A 19,132-nucleotide genomic window follows, 5' to 3' on the forward strand; every position below is an offset into this window, starting at 1 on the left:
CCGGAGCGAAACATTTTATTTTATTTTACGCCAATGAATAGCAGTGGTAGCTAGGGGTGTACAACTCCTCTAGAGCAGTTTTGAGAGAAGATCTCATTGGTAGCGATTCAAGTTGCAGTTTATTGGCAATAGCATTCCAGACCCTGGGGGCAGCAATAGCAAAGGCCCTTCCTCCAGTTTGTGTACGGCGATAGGGAATGCGTCGAAGTCGTCATGACACATTCACTAGCTTCTAGAGCACAGGGAAGCATTCCCTTATGTTTAAAGTAGAGTCTAATTTGTTATGTCCAACAACATATTTGTGCATCGTTTTGGAACTCATTTTCTATACTCACAAGACCTTATCACATATCCGCCTATACATGGATGAGAGCCAGTCAAATATGCTGCGGTGCACGGTATGTGTGTATTTCTATAATATTTGTACTTTAATAAATATTCGCTTTGAGAGAGAGATAGAAAAACGAAAACAATCGAGTGCTCAGCCAGGAGGCTTCCATTACAAAGAGCAGATAAAATAACTCTTGCCCTTAGCCACATCACCTAAATCTGGGAGGTGTTTGTTCCAAAGCAGACATAAGATTGAAACACCATTCTATTCAGTCGCTGGAAATAACTAAACTTGTTTTCATGGCTTCTGAGGAGGGAAAGGAGGAGGGGGATGGGGGGGGGGGCTGGTTACAATTATATATTTTTTGTGATATATACACCAAAAGGGTTTATTCAGAGAAACCCGTGACGGTATACTGTACAGGGTAACGTGGACCGACATGGGAATGTACTTGACCTTTACTCTGCAATTCTTTCGGTAATATTCTTAATGTCCAACATGGGACCGCCCGTGGACATTTTTTTGAAAGGGGAATGACGATGCCTGCCCAGGAGCTTGTTATCAATTGAATAACAAATGGTTCTGATTGTGTACGCTTTTGTTGTTTAAACAGCCGAGATTTCTGAGCCAATGCTCGTGAGCACACCTTTTGGCACCGTTAGCACGCTGGGGTAAACATTAACGGCGAGCGACACTCAGGGCTTAATTTCCTCACTCGAAATGTTCATGGCACACTGGCTGGTTTGGAGTCGGGATAATCACCATGAGGCACTGTCACTAAATCACACGGTACGCCTATTCATCATATCTTATATTCCTAGAATGATACGAACAGGGTTATAAAACGTAACGAGGACAAAATAAGGCGGGATGGATGTGGCGTGACAATCGTTCCTGGAACAGCGCGTTCCGACCTGTTTCGGGCTGAATTTAAGAATTGGCGATACCGCAATTCAAACGTTACAAATGAATGACGGTCGTAGAAAAATAATTACAATAAACACACAAAAAACAATCACGGGACGCCATGATTAATTGCACAGTGCTTGCGGCCTATTCAAACTAAGTTACTGGCTGTGCGGCTATTACCAACACACATTTTTGTTCTATGCACGTGAAGGCACACAAAAAAAGAACAGCACGCGATTTTTTTGCCGCGCGGCGAAAATAACTTAACGCAGTGCCCCCCCCCCTAATCCGAAACACTTACATGCAGAGCCCATCACGCTGAATCACGCTCTCCGTCTCGCGCCAATGCAAATGCGCGTTTACACCGGGTGTACATTACCAAGAGCGGTCGCCGTGGGCTGCTCCGCCCGTGACAGCCACCGCTGTTGCAAGGGTTTTTGTTGTTGTTGTTTGTTGCGAGGCTCCAGCAAGCGCAGGTCTGCTAAACAAATCTCAGCCGTGCCCCCCCCCCCCTCGATGGCCATGCACCCAGAGCCCCCCATTCCACCCACCCCACCCCCGTGGCGTGCCATCCATCACCGGTCCGCTCGTTTGACTCTAAAGATTCCCCCCGGCTGGTTGAGCGACGTGCTTCAGGTGCGCTCCGAAAGAAAAAAAATTACTCACGCTAGGGGAAAGGCATTGTGTTCCCAAAAGTAATTATATTCTTTTGTTTAACTACAAAGCCCCATTGACATTTTTTCGTTTTGTTTCTTTCAACTCTTTCATTCAAAGGTTAAAGATATAAAGGCACTGCCCTGAAATTTCTGGGCCGTGCCACTGCTGGCTGAAGAGCCTCCACACGAGAGGGAGCTCTAGAGAGGATCTCTACGAGTATACATTGGTCTATTCCTCCGCGCTGGCGAAATATCTTGGAAGAGGTGGAAGTACCCACACTTGACCTCACCACGGCCTGCCAATTGACTAACTGTGGCGTAGCCCATTTATAAATCGAGGTGGATGGGAACAAAAGGAAATGTTACTGGTAGGAAATGTAGTGGACTGGAAGCCCAACCGGGATTAATTCACAGCAGGCAGGGGATTAATTGTGTATGTCTGTGGATGTCTGTCCACGTGTATCCGGACACCCGGATAAAATGGGAGGGGTGGGGCTGGGTGGAGAGGGGAGGGTGGGGTGGGGCTGGGTGGGGAGGGGAAGGTGGGGAGGGAAAGGTGGGGAGGGGCTGGAGAGGGTGGGGAGGGGAGGGTGGGGAGGGGCTGGGTGGGGAGGGTGGGGCTGGGTGGGGGGTGGGGAGGGTGGGGCTGGGTGGGGGGTGGGAGAGGTGGGGGGTGGGAGCGGTGGCGGTAGGAGGGTGGGGCTGGGTGGGGAGGGGCTGGTCACCCCGTGGTGCCCTTATAAAACTCAACGTTTAACCTACTCACGCCGGCTTGTGCCCGCCCTCACAGTCGGGCATATTTGTGGAAAACACCACGCCGCCGTTGACCCTGGCCATTGACCGAGCAACCCAACGTTCCTACCAGCTCCCTCCGCAGGAATGTGTTAAAAAAACTTCCAGCATTATTTCAATTACCGTGCCGGGAGATAAAACCGGTGACCTCTACATCACAAATCACGTGTGCTAACCATGAAACAATGTCAGCAGTTCAATCACAATGTCCTTCAAACTTATGAGTCTGAAGACCAATTTCAAGGACGGTCCTGCATCAGGATGTTTTGACAATTAAATTACAACGAGTGTTTGAGATGTGTGGAGAAAACCCAAACATATGGGGTGATAACACTCAGATGTCTACATTGGTAGTCTCAATAATCCATTGCTGTACTCTCACCTCCTATTCCAGTAAAGTACATCGGTTCAACTGTTTGGCTGTTTCCAAATTCGAGTATTGAGAGGAAGCTTGAGTGTCTGTAGACAACCCACGTATATATGAAGAGACAGCATTCGCTCTCTACACAGGTAGGTCATAAACCAACTTGATGTACTCATTCTGAAAAGGCATCTCATTCGTTACCCTGGGGATACGTATCTGCAGTGGTGGTGCTAGGCATAAGCTAAGGTGCTGAAGCAGCTCAAGGGGCACATAATTCATGGAAAAAATAGGTGTGTATCAAATATAATCTCAAATTAAAATCATAATAAACTTAACAAGGCAATTTATCTCCCTCATATATCTCTCTTCTCCGTATCTCTCTTCTCTCGCACCTCTGATTAGCACGGTCGGCTACGTACGGTGCAAAAGAAGTTCAACATACATACGCGCATACTCTCATCGCACTACCGTCTCAAAGTGTGTCGATATTTCTCTCATCTCGCGACATCTACGTCTCTTGTTCATATATCTTCTGTCATCTTGCTCGGATTTTATAAACTGCAAGGGGGGGAAGTGGGGGGAGGAGGGAAGGGGGTTCAATGGGCTAGCACCCCCACCCTGAGCATTTACAAAGACAAAGGCTTAGGCCACACGCTGCCTGCTTGCAGCGTTAACCCGGCACATCCACACAGCTTTACGAAAAACCTGGGCTTAAGTGTGCTCAATCCTTTAGCAGAACATTTCATAGAGGATAACTGTTTTTTTTTTTTAAATCAAAATGAAAACGCTGAAACTGAACCTGCGATAGACAGACCCGTATTACGTGGTATATATTAAAGATCACTTTTTTAAAAAAGCCAAGTGCGGCCTGCTTTCGAGTCAAATGATGCATGGCAAAAGAGAGCCGTAGAGGCGAGGAGAGTCAGACCGAGAGATGCGCGCAGCTGAACCGTCCCTTCACAGCTTCCCTCGCTCCGATTTTCACGATCTCACGTGCGCCCGGCACTTTTTTTACAAAGCGAAGATCGGACTCACCCCCACTCGACGATAAACAACTGCCTGCCACTCACCATGGCAGAAACACCCCAAGACATGCCCACACCCTGTGCCAACATTGCCTTCAAGGACATTGCACGTTAATTGATTTACGGGGCAAAGGCGGGAGGGATAAACGTACGTAGAAAGCTGCGGGGAAGGGGGGGGGGGCTGAGGGGTGTGGGGGGGGGGATGGAGCAAGGAGGTGGACGAGGGTATGTCAAAGGAGACACCATTAATTACGCAAAGCGAGGCGAGGGGGTTACAAAGAGGCACTTACGTCTACATTCCTTGCAGCATTTGTTGGGGATGAATATGGCAGTGGAGTCCGAAGGACACTGCAGCGCAGGGCACGCGAGCTGCTCGCACTCCACGCTTCCGTTCTGAAAGGTAGAAGCGTTGACTCCATCAGGATGGTATTCACCCATTGACAACAACAAAAACTCCCCGGGGGCTGCGCAGAGCTCTGCTGGGCTGCCCAAGTTAAGGAGCCTCGAGAACCCTCACGGTGCATTGCGCTCGTTCGGCCAAAAAGAACCTCACCGAGTCTCGGGACCTTTTTTTGCAGGAGAGTCCTGCAAAAGGTTTTTGCTGTAAGGGCCGACGAATTGCTGCATTCCGAATTTGGAAAATTTGTGACCGTGACGCTGCCACAGGAGGGGCCTACTCTTGGGAATGGCGTCACAGGATCTTTGACGTCCACTGTGAAGTAGGCGGCAAGTAGTAGCTTTCTGGATTATACACCCGCAGTGATAATCAGGGCAGCCGCTGAAATCAAACAGTGGACCTCTGTAACAAGCAGCCAACGCGATACCGCGAGGCCACGTCACCAACCCATGACATCACGCTTAGATGCCACAAAGACAAATTGTCAATAGTACGTAAGCTTCAGAAAGCCAAATGAACTAACGATCAGTCAATTATAGGTACATTGCTCATGCAAAGTGCAGCCCTGGCATTGTTTTCTCATGTCACTGCTGGTGGGAAGACCTATCCTCAAGGGAGCTCTAGTGGGTATTTTTTCCTACTCTTCCATCCTGGCCAAATGTCATTGTAAAAGCTGCGAGTACCTACGCTCTACCCCACCACACGTGACCTGTCGATCGATGATTTGTGGCGTACCAATTAATTCTGGCAAGTGGACAGAAGCGGTGGCAATTTAAGAAAGTTGCCCCGTTGTTTCAACTGGCACGGCCAGAGTTCTAACGGGAGCAGTGATCTCTGGACTGCAAGCCAAGGGTGCTAAAAATCACACCGCGGCCGGTATCCTATTGCTCATGTACCGTTGCCAACGTGGCAACGTGAAACTGACAAAGGTGAATAATGAGCATCCCAAAATCTGTTACCTGGCAAAATGTCAAAAGTGTCAAATGAAGCACACGAAGGAGACAGGCGATTGGAGCAAGTGACATAAAATTGCCGAGCACTTGTCAGTGTGGTCGAAACGAGATTCACGTTGACGCAAATCTACCATCGTTAATGCCAACTCACTCTCAGTGCATCGTGCATCGTACCACTTAACAAAATGCAGGCCCATTCCTGAGAAACACATCACGTTATCATCTACCGTGCAAATTCGCAATCGAGGTCGCGAACACGAACAGAATGGCAGCTTTTAGCACTTAGATAACTCACCGACGGCACACAAAGGCAACAACAAGTCACTGCCGTATGTGAATGGTTGACATAGATGACATACAATATTTAATGTAAATAGCATGCATTAAGAGTGATGATGCCAGTATGAATGAGCACTAGCTGCCATCGGCTTCATTTATGGGAATGAATTTAGCAATTTGAATACGAGACAGTGATCACATCAAGTATTGATGGCATGCCTTCACTGGTAATTCATAACTGGCAGCGACCTGATGATTCCTTGCTTTCCAATCTACGGTCGTGTCATTTATAAAGGGAATAATAAATGTGTTTGTGGACTAAAAAACGTTATAGAATTATAAATGTCCTATCCAGAAAACGGCTGGGTAGACTGAGGCTGGGGGGTGGTGGGAAGGGATTTGGCACCACGGTGGCGAGATGTTAACTCCCTCGCCTGGTATACAGGAGGTTCGTGGGTTCGATCCCAACAATGACGACTGCTGTATATTTGGAGTCTGCGTGTCTCTCTCCCCGTGGTCGTGTGGATTTTCTTCGCGTCCTCCGGTTTTTCCCTCCACATTTAGAATCAACGTCACGCGTTTAGAGAATTTGGCTGCTATAGATTTTCACGTGATAAGCCACTTCTGAGGACTATCATTTGTGGCCAGGTCGCTTTTGAAAAACAGCTATATAGCTCGGTGGACCTTATCTCGTAAAATAAAAAAAATAGTTTCGTTTACTTAAGAAACTTGCACCGTTGTACAACTGGCGCGACGGGAGATCGAACCGCCGACTTCTGGAATGCAGTTGTAGTGTGTTAACCATCGCTCCATGGCGGCTTCCCTGTAATTTGTACAGAGAGTGAGCAATCTGTTTGTAGAATCTGCGATGTAAAAAAACATAAATTTGCCTGCCATCGTGGTCACGAAAGCTCTGCATTATTAAAACATAAATTATTTTGACAGACAGCCAGACAGATGGAAGAATAAATGAAATATCTGCCACAGACTGCTGCCTGGTACCTTGCATGAGCAGATCTTACAGCCCGTCTCCCAGCGCTGCCCCTCTGTGTACGTGACTCCTTCCACTCTGCACGTCAGCTCACAGCGACAGTTTGCCATCTCGGCCAGGCGGTGTTCAGCACCTCTTAGCTGGTGGACAGCACACACAAACACACAACAACAACAACAGCAACAGCTGCCATTCGCCACTAACTTCAGGTTATGTCACCCCAACACTTGTGCCAGGCTAGGTGCACTTTGAGGCCTCGCATACAATGCATACGCACACAAACATCAACGATTGCATGCAATTATACACATATACCCGTGTGCACAAACAAACGCGTGCTTGCACGCAACGACATAAAGACAAATATCCCCCGTATAGCCTGAACAGACTGTTGGGGCAAGTCCAATTAGTAAGCACCTATGAAGGCCGGGACGGCACAGGAAGGGGGTAGCAAGGACCATTCCCAGCCACCTTTGTCTCCCCCAGTGCTCATGTTTGCACCTTACACCAAGTACTCATTTAAGGATGAATCGACCTAGGAGAGGCCCAGCACCAAGTAAAATATTAGTCACTATTACTGTCCTATTACTGGTCGTGGGTGGGAATTGCACGCACGCAGACGCTCAAAACATACATATGCATACACACATATGTATAGACACACGAATTCACACATCTGACCTTGGTTCCTTTGGCAAAACAGAGCCTGATACAAAATGTCAGTTACACAACAGTGCTTTCAGTGACAAAGCCAGCCGTGATTGTATTTTACAATTTGAAGCTTTGGTGACTGCAAGGATTCATACTCTTTGGTTTTTTCGGTAAAGTCACGTAGGTAAAATAAAATAAAAGAAAACAACTAAATTAAATCACGACGTTTCGGAGGCAACACAAGCGTCCGTCTTCAGGTGGAACAGTCACAGCAAGATAGCTGCATCATAGCTGCATCAAGTGCAAGATAGCTGCATCACTTGATGCAGCTATCTTGCTGTGACTGTTCCACCTGAAGACGGAAGCTTGTGTTGCCTCCGAAACGTCGTGATTTAATTTAGTTGCTTTAGTTTAACACGTAGGCTTTCGCGACCAATATTATTCATAATAAAGGTTTTTGGGTTAGATCGCGTTTATTTATAAATGTGTCGCAACCCTACACCACCCGACACGGCCAATCAGCAAAAAAAGTGTCACGTTGACAAAAGACAAATAATTCACTACTTCAGCCCACCGGTGTGTTGAAGAGTTAATCCACATTTACAGTTTGAGTACGACGTTTCGCTGGTAAATACTTCCAGCGAAACGTTTCGCTGGTAAATACTTCCAGCGAAACGTCGTACTCAAACTGTAAATGTGGATTAACTCTTCAACACACCGGTGGGCTGAAGTAGTGAATTATTTGTCTTTTGTCAACGTGACACTTTTTTTTGCTGATTGGCCGTGTCGGGTGGTGGAGGGTTGCGACACATTTATAAATAAACGCGATCTAACCCAAAAACCTTTATTATGAATTAGTTGCTTTATTTCATTTTATTATACCTACGTGACTTTACCGAAAAAGCCAAAGAGTATGATTGTGTTTCTAGCCCGATAACGTTGTGATGTTCCACACGTTCAAATTTATAGCAGCCAAATGCTCTGAACGCACGTCGATTCTAAATTTGAAGGGAAAAACTGGAGGACCAGGAGAAAAAACGCAATGACCACGGGGAGAGAGAGACATGCAAACTCCAAATATACAGCAGCAGGCGTCAAGATCGGGATCGAACCCACGACCTCCTGCATACCAGGCGAGGGATTAAACATCTCGCCACCGCGGAACCACCATGCAGCCCAAGCCTGTAACACCTGTCATTCCCCAGACGTTTTACATCAACGTTTTAACCAAACTCATCGCTGCTTACCTATGAAGATGCGATGGGATTGGGTGCATTCGGAATTATTCGCTCTGGATTATCCGCACGTGTGGGGCGTTTTGTCAATCCACTGCTGGATAAGTGGAGGCGGGGGGCATGGACGCGATGGCAACATTAAGTACAGTCAAACAATAGAAGTTTGAATCCCAGCATTATTTTGACCAACACATAGCACAAGTCCTGCAGCCGCATGGTGGTCACCCATCCGAGGTCCACCCAGCCTCAAACCTGCTTAGCTTTTGAAATATAGAAAGAATCTTGCACATGTTCAGGTGATTTCGTATTAGGGCCGGATAGTAATGAATGGAAATCCAGAAACTCCATATCTTGGGGAAAGCTATTTTTTTTTTGCGTAACGCTTTGAAATGTTACTAACTTGCGATCGCCTGTGCGTTAAAAGGCGGAGACAACTTAGAGCAGTCTCGAATGGAACAGGACGGCTCGCAACATTGCCCATCGCCTGTTGCATAACACGGATCATTGGCGTGAATCACCGCAGTGGCGCCTTCCCGCTAACGTCACAGCGTCGTTCAAAAACGCCGCGCGTGTGACCATTACTCCCCGCAGGCTGCCGACTGCATCTACCCTGTGAGCAAGGGGGGGGGGGGGGGGTGTTCCACGTACGGAGTGGAAGCGCAAAATCAAAACACCCCCCCCCCCCTGTGGAGCAAAAATGCGTTCAAATGTACTGATGTGGTTCAAAAATAATTCAAGCAATACGCGTCGCTACGTGTGTTGGGGTTGGTTGGGCGGAGAGGGGAGCAGCGGTGCAGTGGATCACGCACAGCATGATGAACCTGACGACCCCGATTTATTTCCAGGCCGCGGTTTTCATCAGTGGCGAGTGATATCGTCTCTTGATTATTTGGCTGCTGCTATAACATTGTCCACGCGATGAGCCACTTCGTTGAGCTTTCATTTGTGGCCAGGTCGCTTCCGAAAAATAAGCTGAGAGCTCAGCGGGCTCTAACTGGTAACAAAATAGTTGTAAAAAAATTTGAAATTTGTTTACCTTTTATAATAATGATTTTTGGGTTAGACTGCGTAAATGTAAATGTGTCAAAACCTTCCATCACCCGACACGGCCAATCAGTAAGGGATTTGTCACGTATACAAAACACCAAATAGATACTACTTCAGCCAACCGGTGTCTTGAAGAGTGGATCCACAACATTTACAATCTGAGTACGACGTTTCCCTGATGATTACATCCAGCATCATCAGTAATGACGTCGCCCTGCTGCTCTATTTAAGACCGGAAGCAGGTGGATGGCTTCACTATTCTGACAAATCGCCCGATGACGCTGGATGTAATTACCAGCGAAATGTCGTACTACTCAAATTGTAAATGTTGTGGATTTACTCTCCAACACACCGGTGGGCTGAAGTAGTAACTAATTGGCGCGTTTTGTTTACGTGACAAATCCCTCACTGATTGGCCGTGTCGGGTGGTGGAGGGTTTCGACACATTTATACTTATGCGATATATTATGAATAATATTCGTCGCAAAAGCCTGCTACGTGTTAAAATTGTTTACTTTTCCAATACTTTACAATCCAATGGTGCTGGTGCATTATTTGCTGTGCGGCTTTCTGATCCGCCCCTTTACTGGACACCTGTTAAAAAGAGCTTCATAGCTCATCGGATTCCTTCAGTATGAATACATATTCTGGTTCCGTATCTGAATAGATCCTGGCCATTCTACGTCAACCGCCTGACCACAATGACCAGAGTGGTGAAGTATGATCATACAACCCCGACAACATGGCGGTTTGGTGGGGGTGGGGGATCTTCTTCCAGCAGTGGATGGACAAAGTTCTGCACATTATGAATATTCAAATTATGTTAGCTCTGCCCGCGTATTTGCGCGAAATACACAGTCGGGTTAGGGTGACGTCAGCGCCAGTCACGAACCGGCGGTGAGATGTTAACTACCACGCCTGGTATACAGGAGGGCATGGGTTCGATCCTAAACCTGCCTCCTGTATATTTGGAGTTTTCATTTTCTCCTCGTGGTCGCGTGGATTTGTCTCCGGGTCCTCTGGTTTTTCTCTCGACATTTATAAGCCTGTGTTTTGGGTTTATGATTGCGAAAAATGTCCACACGACAAGCCACTTCGTTGATCTATCATTTGTGGCCAGGTCGCTTTTGCAAAATAGCTGTATAGCTCAGTGGGTCTCATGTGGTAAACTATTTGTTTTGTTTTTATAAACAGTTAAATAGTGTTTCAACGCTGTGGGATACAGGCGATGTCATCACGCGGATGTGTGCGGCGATGTCACCACCGAGCTCTCGCCAAACCGTTACCCAGCCAGCAAAACTTTTTTTTGCTTCGTTTGTAGAAAAAAAACCTTGCACATTCCTTCGTAGAAGAAGATTGAAAATTAATTAGAATTTACCATTCGATAACTTGATGCTGTACAAGGAGGTAAGCAAACACATGACACGTTTATACAATCACAATCTAGGCAAATTAAACACTCCTTCGGCATAAAATCGATTTAGCTGCAAGCATCGGTATAATAAATGATTATTTTCTAATGCATGTGTTGCCTTATTCGATTCCTTAAAGTGACCTCTGCAGACACTTGACTCACTATATTTGCCACGATGGAAAAATGATAAAGAATGATTCCAATTATGACCCCAGAATCGTAATAATGCTTCAAATGATGAAAGGAGGTGAAACATTGCCTGCCTAGTAATAGTAAATATTTCTTTTGACACCGCCTTATTTAATACGGGCAAAAAAAAATCGACTGCGGCTATCATTGTTATGAGGATTAATGTGGAAAGCCCATTGTGCATTTGGAGCCACTTTCAAACAGGCAGATGCATCGCTGGCATTTCTTGCACTTTTAAACACTCTCAGCAGATCATGCGAGCAGATCGTTAGTCAGGTAGCATTTCCATATATTTTTTTAGTTACTTGTATTTTTTTTTACTCTTTCCTTCTGATATTTTTTGCTGACCGTACAAAAATACATCAATAAAGCTTTCTGCCATTAAAAGTGTGGCGCATATTTCACAACAAGATCAAAATTAACAGCTCCCATGGGGAGCGCCTGCCATCAACATCGGGGTTCAATTTTAACTGCTCAATGACCAGCGAAGTAATCCATCTCTCACTCTCCTGAGAACCGGCATAAGATGCTGTGCATGTCTAAATGCATTTACAATGTGTGGGGGAGCGGTGGCACAATGGTTAGCGCACAACACTGCAACACACAGCGACCCAAGTTCGAGTAACATTCACGGCCAATGACAGTGCTGGATATCTGAAACCGTTCCGGGCCTTCCCTAGGATCGAACTCGGCCTCAAATGAGCACCTGGCCCGGTGTGTAAACATCAGCACTGTTGGCAGACAAAGGCGGTTGGGGCGTGGTGTTGGCCGCCCCATCCACCCCGTCGCATGCCGTGCCGGTCTTAACAGCGATGCAACCAGTTCACGTGAAGGCGCTAGGTGGATTGCTACATCGCAGGATCGTGAGAAGTCGACCAGCGGCTTGGCGAAGCTGTCATCCAGCAGTGGGTTGATGATGATGGGGCATGGAAAGTGGGGGGGGGGGAAGTAGTAGGAAGTAGGTGGAAGGGGGTGTATGCAGTTTATAATTTGTATAATGAGGTCAGTGTAGTTAAGGCTTTTTTCCCCATTATCCGATTTTCCCGGGGGGTAGGCGGGGGCAGCAGCTCCCCGACAATGAAGAGCCGCCACTGGGTGCAGAGCATCTCAGCAGACGCCTTCAGAGCTGAAGATTATGAGTTGGCGTGCATGAAGGTTCTCTGGGGTTATGTGCATTTGAGTTGGGGTTTTCACGCGGCGCGACCTGCAATACACAAGGTGTCCCAGATGTGCGCATGCGTGTGCGCAATTTCCAATCACAAAAAAAAATATTCGGACTGTTTTAGCCTGTAATATATATGCACAAATGAAAACAATATAATTCCACACCGGTTTGATTAACTTACAGCTGTAGAAAGCATTTCACTGTACGTTTACTCACCACTAACCCTTCGAAGCAAATCGCATGCATTACACTAACTTCCCAGCGTTTTCAAGGCACAATATTATTATGGAGCGCATTCTATAACCATCGGTCACCCTGGCTCACATCGCTCTGCTGTGGGGAAGGGACATTCTTCCAGTGCGGGGCACAGTGAATGATAACAGCGGTGAGTTGTTTCCATTCGTCCTGCGTAAGCAGCTGCACAAAAATAAACTTTTTGCCAACGCCTTGAAAATATGTACACCCCCCCCCCACCACCCCCCCCCCCCCCCATTGTCCTCCTCCTTCGCAAGTTAAATTTGAAGGTTGCAGCACTGCAATTTCTTGCTCATGTCACTGCTGACGGATGGGCTTTGAGGGTGTTTGGCTTGCTCTTCCACAGTGGCCAAACATCTTGGAAGTGATCAGAGTACCCACACTTGACCCCACCGTGCCAGACCTGCCGATGACTAACTGTGGTCGCACACATTTTACGGTTGAGTTTGCCAGAGGAGGGGAGGAAATTTAAGAAACTCGCACCATCGCTTCAACTGCCGCACCGGAAGATTGGACCAAAGTGGCGACTTCTTTCATCGTCATTGGCCTTTCATCCTCATTAGGACTCATCAACAGAGTCCACCATCCGAACGGGCAGTGGTGAGACAAAGACACATCTGTAGACCGGTTTCGTCTGCATTAGGACTCATCAGTACAGTCCATCCCATCCCCAGCACCTCCGATTAGCACGGTTAGCTACGCGTGGTGCAAAAGAAGTTCAACATGCATATATTCTGGATCGCAAGTTCAATGTTGCTACCCATCACAGCACGGCAGCATCCGACAATGCTGTACCACGGCTCAGATAGGTGCCATACCTGATCCGTCATCTTGGCCAGCAGCTCCTGGAGGTCCATGATGTTCTGTACCAGAGTGTGGAAGTCGCTGCATGAAGGACACGCTAACGAGCGCAGCAGAGGAGAAAGGGCAGTTACTGTGGCTGTGTAGATATCACTGAGATGCCACCCACAAAGCGACCGCCTCTGTGTAGCCATATGTATGTATCTATGTTGAGATCTTTTTGCACGGTACGTAATGGGAGATGAGGGGGAAGGACAACAAACTAAACACCAAAAGCAGTTCTAAAGAAATTAGTTTTTTTTAATCTAGATATAAAAGCGCGTAGCTCAAGTGGCTTCCTAATAGGAAGAACGTTCCAGACGGCCGCAGAAGCACATCTGAAAGCGCTCGATGCGTTGACCGTCTCTGTTCGCTGGCGAACCAAAAGACGCTGTGAGGATGAGCGGAGTTTGTCTGATGGTTTATGCTCCTTGACGAGATCGCCAAGGCGTTATTATCAGCATATACGAGACTGTTATTGCGCACCGGAAATCAGAAGAAAAACTGATGATGTACACATACGTCATCGGGATGGGAAAGGGTTGAGTTTCCTTTTGTGCATCAAGTATCCCCATCGGACGTCAGCACTTATCACAATCAGCACTTTAATTAGTCACAGCGATGAGGGTAATGACTTACTGTGATTGAGATCGGGACACTGTGAAACATATCCGTTGGGTGTGATGATGATCCTAACGTCTTGCAATATGCCCTGCACAAAAAAAAAACACACAATGCATTTTTTTTTAAAGTTTAACTTGATTCCAAGATATATTAACTGAATTTAACAGGTCTGACTCTTGCACAAGAGTCATTTGTCACATTTGCCATCAGATGCATTAAACTGTATTTTTTAATTTATATTCTTCTTACTTGGAACAATAACAGACACGAGAAAGCAATTGTCTGGTAAGTGTTCTTCATTAACTCTTACCAGTTTATGTTCTCTATCTCGCTGCAATAAGTAAAATTCTAATTGACAAGAAACGAACCAATTAGTCGTTCGTTTGGCAAACGTATTTCTTTCACTCCATAGCGCGTCTTTGTATCATCACCATCGAGCAAAGATCAATTCACTCCCAAATTAAAGCCTCTTCAAGCCAACACTGTCGCTCGCGATCCTGCGCTGTGATGATCCACCTCGCATCAGCACACAACTTGATTTTTTTTTATCTCTGTGTATTTTGCGTGAATTTGTCCTCCAGCGAAGAAAAAATAAATATAATCAAGGGAGTTTCTGCCGTCTTTTCTTTATTTAAAAAAAAGCAATGCTGGTAATCTATATAAAAAAAAGAACTCTCAGGCATGGAGAATGGGGGGGGGGGGCGCTATGTACACATTCAATATCCATGAGGTTCACTCTGTGTCATCTGCGGTTCTTAAATCTAATGCGGCGGAAAGTCTTATGCAATATCTACGTGGAAGAGAACGCTCACATCAGACAGCTTTTCTCATTCCTTCTGGTCACAGTGATGTTGTACTCAAATTTACAAACACTTTCAGAAGTGCCGCCGCTGATAGATCTCACCGCAATATATTAAAAAAAATCAGTTTAACACTTCATTAAAATGTTGTAGCAGGCAAAGGCGGCGAAGCACGCGCGCCTTTAAAATTCACAAGCACGGAGAAAATACAAGTGGTCACCCCCCCCCCCCACCCGCATCTTGAGATGTGGTTGCATTTGGACGCCACATGCATTCAAAGCGTACTCTCTTGCACTGTGCAGCCAAACACAGCTGCTGTTGGTGAGCACCCATTGAGGCTAGAACGGCATATTACGGGGTGGTGGCGTGGTCAGCAACACACCATCAGCAGATACTCATTTACACATTGCACCAGGTAACGAACAGAGGCCCACGACCGTCCAGATACCATTTGTCAACTGATGTTAGCTGTGGCTGAGAATTGAAAATAGACCACAGATGTTCACAGCACAATTCACAAACCCTTCATAACCTGCACAGGCTGTTGGGGAAATTGCTGTTACTTTGCACCTTTGCAGGCCGGCACGGCAAAGCCTATTAGGGGGTGTAACAGCCAGCACCATTCCGAGCTTTCTTTGTCACCCGAGTATTGATATTCGCATGCCGCATCAGATACTAATTTAAGGCCGAGTTGATCTAGGACCGATCCATATATAACGACCTGCCGATGTTAACTGTGGCCGGGAATCCAATTCGGGCGGGCGGTGTTCGTAGCGTGGTGCGCTAACCATGGCGCCACCGCCACACCATAACACACGCGCGCCAAACACACCGAACAATTTTATAATGCACTCAAACACGCGAAAGTCCGCGCTTTTAAAGCACCCACTGTGATCTAGCACCAGCCGGAGATTAAAACAGCGCGGCCAGGAACGATCCTTCTCTGCCTCGCGGGAAGGTTTATCAGAGCGAGCCGGTCGCTTTCGCCTTTGACAATGATCAATGCACCTCCAGGCCTCCGGTTTGTTAGCAGCCCGGGAAGACGTTTCTCGCGCAGATTGACCCCCGTGCCCAAAAGCGGCACATTGCATCCTGACGGAGAATGCCCTTTTCATTCTTGATTACTCCCTTATTTATTCATTGCTTGGGAAAATAACAAGTTACCCCGCCACTAATTTAGAAATATTTAAAAGGTACGGTTTGTTCCGACGGAGCTAAAATTATGATCCTCCGGTAATGGAATGAAGCGACACTTGAAATAAATTAATTAGAATGTAAATTACTTGTACGCTTCGAATTTCACACCTAAATTAGACACTTTACAATGCATGCCGACGGTAATTAGCCCACATTGATGTATCTAAACAGCCATCAACCATTAATAGATTTGTACACTGAGTCATCACGCACCTCACTCGGGACGGGAGGGGGAGGGGGGTGTTGCATTTTTCAGCGCCAATGCTCCTCTAAACTCCGTCCTACAATCTTATTTGCGAAAATAGGAAGGAAAAAAATTTAAGAGCGTATCTGCATCGCTAATAGATAACGTTTTTTTTGTCGAAATACCCTCGCGATCGCGAACAAAATATAAAATTGGTTGAGCAAGTGGATGTCAGAGTGCGCGCGAGCGCGCGTGCGCGCGTGTGTGAGTGTGTTCTCAGCCGTGACACAGTTTATGTCGGTCAGAGCGGTTTCAAATGGCTGCAGATATGCACACCATGATATGAAGGCACTTCCAGCCATGTAGAACGAGTAATTTCAGTACGAAATAATAAAAAAAAACGCGAATCTGTCGGGAATAATGAATTAACCGCACAAGTCCAAATCCGGGTCACGCGATTGCGCTGGGGCCTTTAAGTCACGGCGCATTCCTCTACGGTGTGGGCATGGAAATTTTGCATGTGAATACGCGAGCGATTATTCACCACGCGTTCGGCGTTAAATTACGCAAAGGAATTATTGTCTTGCGGAGACCCTCGCTAGAAGGCACGTTGCAGGTAGGGGGCCCACGTTGTCTCCCGCGGACGGAAGCAGCATGTGGACAGGGCGATTTTGCGTTTTGTTCTGCCTCTCTGGAGGGCACTATCTTACAATTCACACCATGGGATCATCATGCGAGTTAATTTATTAATATAATGATTGATTGTTTTACAACCACTTTATCAAACCGCTACTGAATTAAAGTCTCCCTATTCTGTGCCAGTTTATAACTATGAACTATTTTTTTTATTTTTTTTTTACCAGGTAAGGCCTGCTGAGCTTCATCGCTCTTTTTCAGAAGCGACCTGGCCACAAATGACAGCTCAGCGAAGTGGCTTATCACGTGGAGATTTACAGCAGCCACATACTCTGAACGCACGTTGACTCTAAATTGACAGGGAAAAAACGGAGGACCCGGAGAAACAGGGAGAATATGTAAACTCCAAATATACAGGCGTCAAGGTTGGGATCTTGCGCTGGCCAGACATATTGACAGAGGTCAGAGGACCCACACTTTAACCCCACCACACGCGACCTGCCGATCGACTCATTGTGGTGCACGCAATTACACCACTGGGTGGACGGAGGTCGGTGGGAGGGGAGGTGATTTAAGAAACTTGGCACCGTTGTTTAAACTGTCACGCCAGGAGATCGAATTTAACCGGCGAACTCTTGGGTTCCAAGGCCCAGTGTTCCAGCCGTGAACCCACAAAGACTTACCCAATACAACTGTGCTTTTATTTTTTTCTTGGTCGACGATGAAGCTGGATGAAATCTTCACCCGGTTTTCGGAGGTCAATTGAACCGAGTGGTGAATAATCTTCTCTCGGCAACGAAAGATATATCGTTGGGTTGGCCCAAGGAGGCCTCTTTCACCCTTGGGCGTCCATTCATCCTTCCAATATTAATGTATTACAGTATATGCACTGACATTAGGCGGTTAAGAATGCCAACCAACCCCTGCGTAGAGAGATCAAGCTCGGGTCAAGGGGAGTCACCAACAAAGTGGCATCTCAAATTGCCAGGGAAAGGGGGGGGAGTAAACATTGCCTCGCGCCAGGGATGGGGGCAAGGAGATGCCAAGGGCTGGCTTTTGTCTCGCGGAGAAAGAGGTCATTTATAAATGTCCAGTTTGAAACATCACTGAGAACATTTCAAAGTGGCGTTCGTGTTTATTTTTAGTTTCTACCCTCCCTTAAACCTTTTTGATATTCTTCCCTTGTTATTTTTTTGGGGGGAAACGTTGTTGTGGCGCGTTATTTTGTGGGGATCACAGGGAGTTTAAATTAATGAGATGTTGTCGTAGTGCTCGTCCACGAAGAGGTAAAGGTGCATCGCTGCCAACGCTTGCTCGCGGCACTGCTGGCGGAAGGCCCACCGCTTAAAGGGAGCTCGAGAGAAGCCCCCTCAAGCAGGTTACTTTGGCCTACTCTTCCACGCTGGCCATACATCTCGGAAGAGGTGGGAGTACGCAAACTTTACCCCACTGCACGCGGCCTGCCGATCGACTCGCCGTGGTTAACCCACTTGCACTGCCCAGTTAACAAAGACGGTGGGATTTACGAAAAGTTAAGTGCGTGTTAAATAGAGGGATTACTGAAGACGACGATGATAGCTTAGCCAAAGGGCCTCTAAATAGAATGCCAATTTGGTATTAACCAGCACAACACAGCTCACGCATGATTCAGTCCAGCACAGCTATAATGAGCGATTCATCCTTGGGCTATCCACGAGCAGAAAAGTTCTACCCCAGCTATGTGTATCACAGCATCAGCAACAAGATAATACCCAACTCAAGATGTATAAGTACATATTTAACCAATTCGAAACTCAAGGAAGAAACATAATACATGTGCACGGATTGCGTAACACTTCTCAACACGCTTTTGCCCTCGTAAGCAATTAATCAGCAAGAGTGATGCCGCTTTGAAAACCGCACGATGAGATTATGTCACGTGTGTAATGACGTCATATAAAGAGAAGTGCATGTGCCTTCTTCACAGAAATAGCGCAGATTCTATAGGGTAAGTATCGAATGGGCAACGCAACTTTACTTTAACCTTTCTCTTCATATTGGATTAACTCTGCAAGAGTTATTGTGTAAAAAAACATTAGAGTTACTAACTTGCCCTTGTCATAGGATTTTGAAATTTCCACATTTGGGTTGCCTCTGCCAGTGAAATATGAGCACCATCCCACGCCTGCTTGAGCGGGAGACCACTCAGGATCTTTTAT

The 19,132-nt window shown here is 46.6% G+C and overlaps 1 protein-coding gene across 1 annotated transcript in view; it reads right to left on the reverse strand.

The window, feature by feature from the left end:
• The window catches only part of NELL1 (neural EGFL like 1), a 123,867-nt gene that overhangs the window by 76,982 nt on the left and 27,753 nt on the right, over positions 1-19,132 (reverse strand). Inside the window, exons 6-9 of the mRNA XM_032960037.2 lie at positions 14,133-14,205; positions 13,472-13,554; positions 6,709-6,837; positions 4,368-4,470 (exon numbers count right to left, since the gene is read on the reverse strand). Of these exons, the coding sequence (XP_032815928.2) occupies positions 4,368-4,470; positions 6,709-6,837; positions 13,472-13,554; positions 14,133-14,205 (388 nt within the window). The remainder of the gene's footprint in view (positions 1-4,367; positions 4,471-6,708; positions 6,838-13,471; positions 13,555-14,132; positions 14,206-19,132) is intronic.

This window comes from Petromyzon marinus, chromosome 24, assembly GCF_048934315.1.
Source record: "Petromyzon marinus isolate PM22_M1 ecotype Great Lakes invasive population chromosome 24, UKy_Petmar_22M1.pri1.0, whole genome shotgun sequence".
Lineage (NCBI taxonomy): Eukaryota > Metazoa > Chordata > Hyperoartia > Petromyzontiformes > Petromyzontidae > Petromyzon > Petromyzon marinus.